General features: G+C 32.9%; 1 protein-coding gene across 2 annotated transcripts in view; it reads right to left on the bottom strand.

The window, feature by feature from the left end:
• The window catches only part of LOC108760299 (protein FAM13A), a 43,700-nt gene that overhangs the window by 25,390 nt on the left and 4,072 nt on the right, over window positions 1–14,238 (bottom strand). For both annotated transcript variants that reach the window (XM_018506162.1, XM_018506161.1), the window contains exon 4: window positions 13,709–13,952. In XM_018506162.1, coding sequence (XP_018361664.1) covers window positions 13,709–13,952 — 244 coding nt within the window. The remainder of the gene's footprint in view (window positions 1–13,708; window positions 13,953–14,238) is intronic.

The following is a 14,238-nucleotide window of genomic DNA, read 5'->3' as shown; positions in this document are numbered from 1 at the left end:
TATATATATATATGGCGTTATAAAAATGATATTACTTTAAAACTGGTTAAACGTAAAAGTTCATTTCGAATTATTTATAAGAGAATTAAAGGTTTACCCTACACGGAGAGAATTTTTTCTTAGAGTTTATCCTGAAAATATGATAGGCATGGGACAATATTGTATTTCGAAGAATTTTAATGTAAATCTTTCTCATTCATTAATAAAATTACAATAAAGTATAAAATAAGTTTGATTAATTTTACTGAAGTGCATGGTAAAAATCTTTAAAATATTGTATTGTACCATAACTACCATATTTTAAGGGTAAATTTTGAAAGAAAATTCTCTCCATGTATCAAATTGTAATTATGAACTGGTTTTGAACTTGATAAGTGAGGAGGGGAAGATATATACAGTTCATAAAGAATACAAAAGAATTGTTTCAGAAATGTGTCGGATAAAAAAATTCTGCCAAAGAAAAAACTCTACCAGTTTAAAAATATAGGACATAATTTGGAATCTTTCTCCCATACTACGGAAATTTCTTGTAAGTTGTAATTATAGCAAATATCAAGGTATGTAATAATATATGTACATGGAAAAAAATTGTTGAAACAACTAAAACCTTTATTGAGTCAGCAAATCTACAATTATAATATACGGACAACTAGTTTCTATGTTAAAATGGCAAAATTAAACAGCTGAATGAAATTGAGATTATAAGTAATCATATTTGATGTAAAGTACAGCAAATTTGTTAAAACAGCAAGGATAACTTTCTATAAAATCAATCCAATATATAGATTAAAATTTTTAACAAAACATGCTAAGATAGCGCGCACTTTTGCTACTGTAATGAAGATAACTTGTTACATTAGCAATTTTCATTGTAGCAAAGAATTAGCTGAATTAGCATAGTGATAATTTCTTACAGATAATTTCTTTGTTAAATCATTAAGGCCCAGTTTCACAACTCACGGTTAACTCTTAACCGAGGTTCAACTTATTTCTCATCTTTTTCCAATTCTAGAATTGAAAAGAGATAATAAATAAGTTAAACCTCGGTTAAGAGTTAACCGTTATATAATTATAAGCATACCAATTATTTTGTAAGATTATTATACTTCAGGTAAGAATTTGTAAGTTTTAATCCTGTTCTCAGATCGCATGATTATAAAGAAGTAAATTTGACAGGAAAAATTTCCATCAAGTCATCAATTAACTCACCTCGTCAATTATCGTCTATCACTCGCAGATGTTATTCAAGACATTTATTATCGATATTATCGTCGATATAGGAAGCTGGCTGTTATAAACTTCATAAAAGTCCGCGGAGTAACAACGATGGTCGTTCAAGTGTCACTATAATTAGACTCACAATCTATTTTCACAGTACAATGTATTTTCTCGGAAATATCGACATCAGTTGACGGACGACTGATTAAGCCATGATCTCGAGACATAAAAAGCCGCTATCAGTACGTTCGATTAGTTACGAGACGTGTCTCGTACTGAGTGATGTAATTAATGCCGCGGCAGTAATATACCCCGCGCGATAACCTTGCGATTAGTGGTCGTGAAAACATTTATCGGGTTCCCGAAAATATATTGCCTTATCAGCAACGCAGATTACTCTTCTGGATAATTTCCTCGCAAATCGGTAAATCGACTGTGTGCGATTTACACGCGCTCTTCTTTATTATATTTCCCTCTCTTTCCTTTTCTCCAGAGTAACTTATCTCGCGTCCATCGATGAATAGCGAATCAAGACAATCTGATAAAAACTACTCGAAACTTCTTTGATTCTCTCAGACTTTCAATCTTATACGTTTAATTTCTTTTTAAGTTAACAGAATCCTTATGTTTTTTTAACTTACAGCATCAAACGTGGTATTTTTATACTGGATCTTGCGAGTTTCGAGGACACGCGTTTTCAAGAGATATGAAAATATAAGAAAGAAAAAAAAGTTAGCGAAAAGAAGAGTCCGAATGCTGTTGACTCATATAAAACATGAAAAATGATTTATACGATAAAATAAATATACATAAAAAGGAACATAAAAAGTAGCATAAATAAAAATTTGAATGTTTGGTAATCTCTCGTGTCTGTTCTGACTTTTGCGAAAATAATTTCATCTGAAGAGCCTCTAAATGAGAAGATTGCGAGGGATGTGAAAATTTTACTGTCAACATTTTGCGCGCGTACATTATTTGCACTATATTCGGTGAGAATCGGATATTTCGAGTTCTGATGCAAAAAGACGAAGAGGCGCGTCATAAAATGTCACGTTGCTAACAAGGTGACATACTTGTTTTCAGCTCGTCGAAACCGGAAAGGAGCAGTTTTAGATGAAGGTTCCCAGTAAACTTTCCGATGTTTGTGTGTCTTCTGCTTTATTTTCTCTCGTATCAGTCAGCATCTTATCGATTCATGTCAACACAGAATCAGCATCTTGACCCTTCAAACTATGTTCTATTTCCGGATCAGGAGCTATTTCTTCGAAGTTTATACGATCATTTAATTCATGACGGCTATCATGAGTGCAATAAAGTCGTTCCTACGTCAGAAACATAAGGTGTTTGCCATTATGCGATCGACATTGGCTTTTTATATCAGTACTACGTAAATAACAATTTAAAAGAATAGCTCATTAAATATTCCCAAACACAACAAAGTATCTATTTAAAGATTAACATTCGAAACGTTAAGGTAAATTTTACTTTATTTGCAACTTTATATTTAAATATTAAACTCTATGAGTTAAAATTATATCAAAAATACAAAAGCGTAAATTTTTATTTACGCCATATTTCTAATTATATCTCATTATTAAATTAATAATTACAAATTAGAGAATTTTTCAATATAATAGTTGTATTATTAACGAAATTTTTATCAATACTAAATTCATATTGGCATTCAAATCTTGATTAAACATCTTAATTGACAGCTGTTCTAAAATCAGTAAATTAATTAAAATCCTCAGTTAATTAATTTTCTTTGTACATTTTTATAGGTAAATTTTTGGGTTTTTTCCTGAATAATAACAGATATCTTCCATTTTTTATCAAATTGTCTCGACTTATCAAATCGTTCGGTTGTTCAATCAAAGCTAATTCTACAGTTACGCAATAGCTATAATTGAACAATTTAAACTCATCTCTATCACTCATCGATTTTCTATGCTAGAGAAATTATTGATTGAGCGAAGAAGGCGGGATAAAATGCAAAAAAATTCTTTCAAGAGAATGTCTGACCATGATGGCGGAATAGGAAGACGCGCTTCTTTGTGGCGGAGCCGCTACGGAATTACGGCGAGGAATGTGGCCGGAGACCGTCGATGCTTAAAATGAAGTCCTGGTCGGCTGCCAGGATCATATTCACGAAGTCGTGCGCGAGAAAAAGAGATTCCGACGAACTCTTCTCACATTGAACCGAAGAAAACTGCGCAGTTTTCTATCTACGCAAAGGTAATCCTAGAACATTATGCCAGTATCATCAAGTATCATACAGTTTCTAACTTAACAGTTAGTACGTTGAAATCTTTGCATTATCGAAAAAAGAAAGAAAATATTAATATATCTCACATATTTAAAATAATTTAGAATAGTTTGCGTAGCCAAAATATCTTTTTATTTTTAGACTTCATAAAAATGTTAAAAACGGACTCTCAAATAAAAAAATATTTAGAGGGAATAAAGACGATACGAGCGTAGTTTATTTTTGTTGTTGACCAGCGCTTGTGCGTGTTTTAGTTATTATGTAAGATCGATAAGCATCGCGTTAAATTTTCAGATACGCAATTAGGTCTAATATCGCAAGTTTCGTGCAAAACTCGCAAAACTACGCGTGCAAAAATTCTCGACAACTATTCCTTATTAACATCATCTGTCCGATACGCTTATTAACTGTTTATTATATTATGAACTTTGCAATTTGCATATATTAAAATTAAATCTCATCGATAATTCCTGGCGTGTATAATTGTGAAACGAACTTTCCGCGAACAGAAGCAACGTCAATATTGCGATGGGGAAGAAAAATATTTTTAAAAGCCGAGAGATAAACGTATTTTTTTACGGAGTTACAACTCTATATAAATAACTTTGCTATCAACATTGCCACCGATAATAATACGTATAGCTTTTACAAACCGATACCGCGATATCTTTTTACTAATATTTGCACTCTAACATTCAACAAATTACTTTTTTTTTTAAGGATTGCAGATTATTCAAAGAGATTTTATTTAAATAAGAATTTCGATTTTGTGTGTGTGTATGTGTGTGTGTGTGTGTGTGTTTGATAATTCTTTTACAAATATTTTTTAATTTATTTTATAAATCCCAAAAAATGTATATGATAAATGTCACCAAAATAATTTTAATTTTACGTTACAAAAATTTCAACTTTAATTTTTATTGGTCTAACGTTTAAGTTTCGTATAATAGCAAAAGTATATGAATTTAATTCATTATGCATGATTTGGTAAGATTAACAAAATCCCTTCGTTACATCTGCTTTAAATTAATCGACAAATTGACGTGAATGACGCGCGGAAAATTCATGATATCGCGTGTCGTCGACGAGTTCGTTACTCTGATCTCTGGGATCGTGCGCTTAATCGATCCGTGGCTTCTGATTGTAATCGGCAGCTTTATCCGATCCGGGTATATCGCGTGTCGCGGCATTGTTACTAATCGAATTGGCTCAGAGAGAAATCCGAGTGCATCATGTTTTGCTCACACGATCGCGCGTACATATGTAATAAAACGCGTTGTGAGTTCCGCGGACGCTAATAATTTCGGATTTTTATCACCGCCTTTTATTTCCATAACGCTTGGTTGTGTCATATGCGTCAAGTGCAAAATAAACTCGCGTTAAAACTGAAAATGATTTTGTATTTAACCATTTCTAACACATAAAAGGCGCCTGAAGCGCGTTTCTACTGCAACCCATTTTACTCTCCGTGACAATCCCATCATAACTCATTCAAAAATAGGTGTTGAAGTCATCCTACGCATAAGTTATTCATTATCTTATCGAGAAATATTGTCTCTCGTTGTGATGTTTATTTTATTATATCCTTATCTAGACTGCATTGCGCCAACGAGAAAGTTTAATTCATTATCTATATATTTCGCCACGAGAAATTTTTAGATAACCTGATAAGTGACGCAACAGGGAGGATAGAAACAAAGAGATCAAATCTTTATGCTAAAAAATTTATGGATGTAATAAATCTATACACATGTTTTTAATAAACTTTGACGATTATATATTATACAACGGTTTAGAGAATCGAGTATTGATTTCGTTTACGTGCGGCCGCGCGGAATCCACTTTTGTGTGTGTGTGTGTGTGTGTGAGATTTATTCTTTTTTTTTTCATAATCAATTGCGCAAAATTTCAAGAGAAGAAAAAATTCAAGCCAATAAAAATTTCATACAACAGCAATATGTTACACATTCTTTGCATATATCTATGCATTTTAAAATTAATTAATTTTAAAAAATGCAACACATGTACTACGTTGCAGAAATATTTTTTGTGTTATGTATTTTACATTTGCATAAAATACGAATATACTCGTTCTTTATACAAAATTATTTTTTTGTATTTTAAAAATAACAATAATAACCGGTTCAAGGGTTTGTATTTTAACGTATATAATTGTTGAGAAAAAGCTATATAAAGGCGCAAAATTAATAAAGAAAATCTTACGATGACATATTGTCCGTGAAATAAATTGTCCAAGACCTCGAGAGAGTATAAGAGATATACGAGTGTTCTTTTATAATACTTGCCAAACTAAGATTGAAGAAGTTGCTACAGTATCTTTGGATTCAAAAGGGATGCCAAGGACAACAATAGATAGAATACTAGAAAACAGAAGGTCATTTGGGCAACACGTGAACGGAATTTAATCGCACGCCTTCCGTTGCGATCGAACACGTGCGATCGCAATGTTAAATGATGCAGTTTGCGTCGTACCTACTAATAAACGTGATATGACGTCAGATAAGACTGACAGATTTGGCGCCTATTAATCAAATCGAAAGTAATCAATGTGAACTATGTATAACCTACGAATTCTCAAAAGCGCAATTTCTCTCAGAGATCTTCTATCATTTCTTCTGAACCTCACAGATATTTTGTTAAAAGTTTCTGCAATTACTTTCAATTTAAGCAAATTTAAAACTTTTTATTCATGATTAATGCAAATCAAATTGTTAATTATTTTAATAAGTCTTAAAATTTTATATTTTGTAATAATTTATTTACACCGAAAGAAATTTTTAGATATAAATCTTTGTATATAGATTTTGATCAAAATTGCGTCTTATTCTGTTATAGCTTTATTAATGGCGCTTATCGTCGAGAAATTCGATTGGTTTCGCCATCTCACTGTCGATCGTGATACAAATAGTGTATTCATATTGCATCGAGTGTATAATCAATGCGATACTGCGTATCGATCAGATGCGATTGGGACGATGGTTTTGGAGCTTGTTCAAAGTAATTGATTGAGGATAGATAAAGCGAGCACGGAACTGTCCATCGTACTATGGAATATTCACGGTATATCAGCTCAATTGTACTTGCATACATTAATTCGTAAATTGCGAAAAGAAACTCCAATTCGGCTAAAAAACCTTTTATCAAATGAGTCTTTCATTGAAAGAACCTGTTCCAACCGGTTTCCGCGGCTGTTTCTGTATTGCGTTTTTGTTTCGTTTACGCGAAGCTTTAAATAACGATCGTTTTATTTTCATTTTTATTTTCGTAAAATCCTTTCTTGATATTTTTACGCATATAAATCTTATATTTTTTAAAATGTTGAGACACAAATATTTTCTTTTAAATTTTCCAACGTCATCTAAAACGTTAAACTTTGCAGTAGTTTCATAAAATTGTTCAGAATTTTTTCATTATTACTACATGTGCTTTTAACGGTCTTTACTCCTTTATGTAAACTTTATACGCTCCTAAATCTTTCAATCCTCTTCAACGCTTTGAATAAAAAAGCGAATTTCTTGGAGCACGATACAGTTAAAGTCGTGATAACATAACGACGTTCTGTAATCTTTTTATATGCACTCGCAAGTCCCATGGTTAGTTAATTGGAACTTTATATACCGCGCCAACCATCTCTGAAAAAGTAGAAGAGATTTTTGGACAGAGACCAAGTGCACATGGCGCGGGGAGCGTGAAATATTCATGCACATGATGCACTATTCATGGACGCTGCTCGTCCCCGGCGTCGACGGTGTCGGCGGCGATGATGCAAGATCTATGGAAACGCATGACTGTGCATAACACCGATTACCTTAAGCCAATACCCCAAAACGAGGTCTCCATCGATCGAGAACGCGCAATATCTCATAGATATCTCTCTTTCTCTCTCCGGCAACTTACCTGCTCGCTAGCAGGTTCACTTTATCATCGCTATCTCCATTGCGAGATGCAGTGTGTGTCACAACTAATGGCTACTTAGATCGAATTTTTATTCAACTTATCTATAATTAATATATCACTCCTCATTTTATCGTCGTTAATATAAGTGACATAAAAGTTCTCTCTCTCTCTCTTGCAATCTTGTTTAATCAATTTACTCGATTCAATCAACTTATGGATTTATCTGTAGCATAATTCATGCGACTACATGTAACAAATCTTTCATGCGTGAATAATCCGTTTGTCACTTATGTGTCTTTTTTAATTCCTTTATCGCACAACGAAATGATTAAATACGTGACGTTAATTTCCGTCTGTCGTGTATTAGAAGATTTAATCTATATAATAAAATTCAACGATGATAGTTTGTCGTTTATCCACGCTTCTACGATATAATAAGCAGATTTATAAATTGCTTTCCCTCCGAAGTCTGTTCTTTATAGTTTTATAAGTTCAAATCTAAGCAGAATCATAAGACTCGTAACTTATTCTCGTAAGACTTGTAAGAGAACTGACTTGTAAGAAATAACTGGAATGCTTATAACTTTATGCAACATCTTTACAGACAGCGTCTTGCTAGCCGTAATGAGCTTTCTACAATAAGACGGTAATAATAGATCAAAAGTCAGGACTAAGTTGCAATATGTCATAAAGCAATAACAAGTCAGTAATAAGTGACTGTATGGAGATAGCCAAGTTTCATTTCTTACAATTTAAAACTTTGATTACGTTATGACCGATCAATTATATAATCTATTGTTATTAGTCCTGAGAAGTGCCACCTTTCTGATTGGCTAAAATATTGTAATGAAACGATTTAATAAGATTTAGGTATTCTGGATGTAAGTTTCCTAAGATTTATTACTTGTAATTCTGACTTATCACTAGTATGATATGAGTGGTGACTTATTGTAAAAAACTTATAAGATTTATGAGAAATCGCAGATATTTATAAATGATCGTACGTCTTACGATACGCATCAAATTACAATTCTAGTTATAAGTTCTTACAAATCTTAAACCGTGTATACACTTAGCGAACGAACAGCAAACGCAAAAGTTTATGTTGTTATTTGTTACATAAAAGTCGCACAAGTTTAATTGCTATATGCAACGAACATGGAATCTAATCGAATACTAGTATTCGATACAATCAAGAAAAAGAATAAACTGCTCAACAAACACAAATGTCTGAACATTTGCATTCGGTGTTCGTTCGCTGCATGTATACGCGGCTTTACGAGAACAAGTTACGAGCCTTGCAATTCTGTTTAGAATTGACCCATTAATTTATCGTTTTCTTAATACGCTAGCATGTGCCAGTACAAAAGAACACACAAAGTAATTAAACATTTTAAATCATAAGATGAGATTAATAAATACTATACCAAAGTTTAATATTCATCGACGATACGATTACAGTCATTTGAATAATTCCTTGAGTCATTAGTAAGACTAACGACCCATTGATCGTAGAACGATACCTTGAACGGTTACAACATTGTTCCACATGCCTATCATAGTCTATTGTGTCTGATGAAGCGCGCGGTATAGTTCGCCAATCTCGCGTGATGGTCTCGAGAAGCGCGATCAATCTTGGATGCTGATTTTTTTTACCGGGAGAGCACTGTCCCCTCTTAAAAATATTTATTATCATGCTTTAGCGGTCTTTTTACGTGTCGTTCATGTGAGTAAAGTGGCGATCTTTTTTCTACTGCACGACACGTTTAAGTATTTTACGAGCTAAGATTAATCGCTCGCTTACAGTTTCATCTAACTACAAGGGATTCTAAATGCGTCGCTTTAAGCGCAAGAAGCTGAATACCATTATCAATCTTGCAAGTTACTTAGTTAATAAAAATCGGTGTTACAATCTCTTACATATGAAAGTCGGATGAGAAAGAAAACGTGCATAACGTATGCAATGAGAACGTACATATTGCATATGTAGCTACTGTATATTATTATCTATAGTCTCTATGATTATATTATTTTAACTATTAATTTATTTATTTAGATTATTTATCTATAATAATTTATTATCTTCTCTCTATTTTATTTCATCTAAAATTTTGTATCTTATACTCTCGAACAGAACGAAAGTCTTTGAAGTACTAATAATAACGAGATAAAATATTAATAAGAATTAAGAATAGACGTTCGGTCAAAAAATTGACATTACCTAATATATTACGAAACGCTTTGATACTCTCTCTATCATCAATATTAAACCAATCACGCACTGTCCCTTTATACCAAGAACTTTTTTGCGTAAAAATTTATTAATAGCAACAAATAATTTTACGTCGTTCTCGATATTTTCAATACGCAGAAAAATGCAGTTGTTAGAGAAAATTCAATACTTAATATGTACTATCAGATTATTATCAAATTATAAAAGCTCAACACAGTACTCTGTATCTAAAAATTTGTGTAAAAATATTTTTTTCAGATTTTTCAGGTAGCGATTATAGATAATAAATCATAGCGATGAATTTCTTAATATAATCATAGAGTCGATAATTTCTAACTTAGAATATTAGTACAATCAATATTATCATATAATAGACAGCTAATAGATATCCAAGAACAATGGAACAATGGAAAGTGCTACCGGAACAATCATTATTTTTTTGAAATTAATAAAATGCCGTGCTAACAGACACTGTATTTCTATTAATTTTCAATGTCGAATTCTAAAACATTTAAATTGCATATAGCGAAGATTCATTACTGAGATAAAAATTCTTTTTGAGGAAATGCAGCGCGACATGTATTAAAAAGGTGGGTGCAACTACATTAAAGTTAATGCAAGTAAGAAACTGAAACATTCGTGGAAAAAAGCTGCTATGTGGGAGGAAAGGAAATATATCGAGCGTGCATTCAAGTACGCCCGCGTCAATGACGCGCAACAAGGCCAAGGATCGCAATTTTGTATCAACATGTCTCAAACGTCTCAATGACGGTGAGATATGTAACGACAAAATTAATCGCGTAGAAGGTCGCGAATGTATTCTCAAGCGCGTTTCCCACTTACGTCTGTACAATCCGACGCAATTTGCTAATGCATTTCTGTGACTTTCACTTATTTAAAAATTAATTCGCCAGCGCTTGAAATAAAAAAAATAGACACACGCGAAAATAATTCAAGCTAATTTTAGGTTTATTTTTTGTTGCTGCACTGGACTGCACTAAAACTTTCCTTTTCGCTCTTGCTAAATATAAAATATACTTTTTAAGCGCAAAAAGTGTTCGGCTCTAGTTTTCAGCTATCAAAATAGATCTATAATATATATTTTATTTTCATCGAAGTATATGTGCGTCGAATTTGAGTAAAACCAGTGGAGGGTTTCACCTAAATGAGAAATTTTGATATCGTTAGTCGTTTCAATATTTACAGTTAAAATAAGTATTAAAAAATGTATGTATATTGTCTACATTTATTATATTATTTAAACATCCATTTTTATTTTTATTTCTATTTCACCAAATCGTTAGTTTCTATACAGATCGTTAATCAGTTACAATAAATAGAAGAAAAAATACAGGCGTTGGAATTCTATATAAATATAATTCCAAATGCACAAGAAATAGATGCCCACCCGCATTACCAATTTCATGCCGCTTTCCGCCGTGATCCGAATTATCGATGCTACTTAACATGCTTTTTGCGTGATTCGGTAGCTTTTACGCGCGATGAAATCGTACTGTTTGTACGTGAAGTCGAGAGAGAAGCCCTTCATATCCACACGAGAAATACAGAGTTTTTTCGCATACGTGCGCAGGAATCAAATTGAATCTATAAATTTAGTATACAAGACGCAGCGCGATAACGGTTACTTATAATTATAAATATGTATATTTGCATATTTCTCTTTTATTTATCTTATCTCAACATAATCTAATCATAATTGGTTTCCGTTTAAGGCTTCTGATGATTAGTCGCCGCGAGCGGATATAAGAATTGTGACGTCATAAGAGAAACTTCAACATGTCATTTCTCGCTTACACTGTTAAATATCAAGGAAGCAATGGTAGCGCAATCTCCTGAGGTAAATAATATTTTGTTATTTTTAATTTCCATCTATATCAAAAATGTAAATCAATCTATTTCTGTAGTTTATAAGTTTCAAAGTAAACATCGTCCATATTATGCACTTGTTAGTAAATAATGAACTAAATTTAAATCAAATTGAATACAGTTTCTTGAGTTTAAATTGTTTAACCTTATTATTTCAGTCAAATTGACGACATAACCACTAGATAGAAATAGTGGCGACTCATAGATTAGTATAGATACCTATGATTAAAAATAACTTAAATTGGATGTAATTTGACATAATAAATTTAGCAGTGTATGACGTCACGATTATAAACACCAGTCAGTTAACCTTAACAAAGAATATTTTAAAAAAAAAAAAAAAACATTAAAGTATGAACTTTAGTTTAATAGCAAGCACTTATTTTTTCTCTTTCATTCTTATGTAATCTGCGTCTGCTGAGGATATACGAAAAACAAGAAATTATAAGTACACTTGAACTCTTCATTGAGACTTGTCTAAGCGGTCGAGATGTAATCGTGATGGAGGAACAAGCGGAATGCTCCGGGTTAGAAAATAATATCTAGCTATCGGCCCTTAGTCGAGGGAGAGAATTTCTCGAGTATAAGTAGAAGAGTCCAATTAGACAACCGGCTGTCGAGAAGCAGACGTCCGCGGAAATTCTGCTTCGTTTGTGATTTCGAAGAGAGGAACAGTTTATCGAAATAATATAGATACTTCAGCCGCGGGCTAAAGGGAATAAACGTTGGAAATGTGAGCAATATCGTGAAACGATCAGACAGTGCGGCAAGAAAATCGAAACACGAATATACGTTAAGAGAGTTACGCGCACAAGCTCGACGCGGTTGCGCCGTGCTTTCCGCAGAGTGTGCTTTATAATTTATCTTGCAGCAACGTCGACGGACCGACGCATTCAAATGTGTTGCTCTTGCGTAATTCACAGCACGATTAATACACGACGCGGCGACCAGATCGGATTTTCAGATTAGTAAACAGAGTCATTGTACTTTGGTCAATTTATTCGGTTCGGACGAATGTTGAGTAATCGTAAATTGTGGCAAATCTCGTTGATGAAATACTAAAAAGTTACGTAGAATATTCCATGCTATTATGTATTGTAATAAATTAAATTAAATTTTCGTACTAATTATCATAATAAATTTATTTCAAATTTTATTTCACTGTTTCTCATTAAAATTCCTTTAATTGAGGTTAAAAATGCTTGAAATTAAGAATTAAAAAAAAATTCTTAGAGCCAGAATAAATACATGTGTAATTAAGCTCAATAAAATTGTATTACGTTTCATATAATAAATATTCAAATATTTTCATTTTTGAAAATTTCGAGGTAATAAAAAGAATTAAAAACATTTATTTTACAAGCAAACAAATATCGGAATATGAATTCTGATCTGTTAAATGAGAAACGTATGATTGATTCTATTGTTATATTCTGACGTAATACGCTTGTACATTTTTTTTATAAAAGAATCTGACAATTTAATCTTTCCGCTTTTTATCGCGTAAATAAAAAGTCATGTGAGATCTCACGCTGATAAGTCCCTTTATTTTATTCACAAAAAAAGACGAGCAACCGACCGAAGGATATTGATCAGCACGTGCAACGGTGCATGAACGGACCATAAAGTTAGGTACGCGAATGTAGTTAGCCGCACTTTATCGTGATTTTGTGCTAACAAGGTTTTTTCACGATTTCAAGAACGCTCGCAAAATTACCAATTTGACGCAAATAAACTTTACTGTATTTTACATAAGCTTTTCTTATGTAAAAATTACGCATATTTCCTTAAAATTTTCTTTTACATTAATACAAAACTAGGCAAGTCTGTCAAAAGATTAGAATTTGATAGGAAAATAATGTTTCATAAAAAAGTGTAAAACTCGATCCGACGTTTATATTTTTAAAACATTCGATTTATATACAAAATATTCGATATTTTTTGTTATTGCGTAACGTGTATCAACCATAAATTATTTTCTCTTTAAGAGTTACTTTTTCATGTTTTACAAAATATATTGTGCATAGTCTTAATGATTCTAAAATAAGAAATGCAAATGCATGAGACAGAATAGACATACCGCTCGTTTCCGCCGCTAGTGAAATACGTAAGTTCCTCGCGTGAGGAACGTTATTTTGCGAGACTTCCGAAACATTATGCTAAGAGAATCATCATATGTCACTCACCAGTCGGGAAAGAGCACTGGTGCCTCGGCGAGGATATCCCGCAGGAGGGTAGTCGCAGGCGGAACGTGAGGCAGAATGACGGGTGCAAAAACACCGCAGACTCCGGCGCTGCGTCCGTGTCGTGCCTCGTAGCGACTAAGGTAAATCGTCAGGTAGCCAAGCAGATGATAATGCGAGGATGGCAGAGTCGACAGCAGCTCCTTCGTCGAAGCGATCCACGAGTCGTGATCGTTCGCATAGCTCTCTGTGACAAATAGTTTTAATGATAACAAAAAGAATAAAAAAAAGACAGACCGCAGGATTTGTGTGAGAAATAAAAGATTTAATAAAATTATCGATAGTTACGTTAAATATCGCGATCAATATTACATATTTCCGTTACGAGATCGAGCCATCTTCAGATATCTAAAAACGCAGTAATGGTGAGAAAATTCTTCCATGCATAAGTCAATTAGACCAAAGTGAATAACAAAAACTGTTCATAAACGGTTGAAAAATCACACAGAGCCACTTTCTGGATATACAATTCT

This window comes from Trachymyrmex cornetzi, unplaced genomic scaffold, assembly GCF_001594075.2.
Source record: "Trachymyrmex cornetzi isolate Tcor2-1 unplaced genomic scaffold, Tcor1.1 scaffold223, whole genome shotgun sequence".
Classification (NCBI taxonomy): domain Eukaryota; kingdom Metazoa; phylum Arthropoda; class Insecta; order Hymenoptera; family Formicidae; genus Trachymyrmex; species Trachymyrmex cornetzi.
This window is presented reverse-complemented; position numbering and strand designations above follow the sequence as displayed.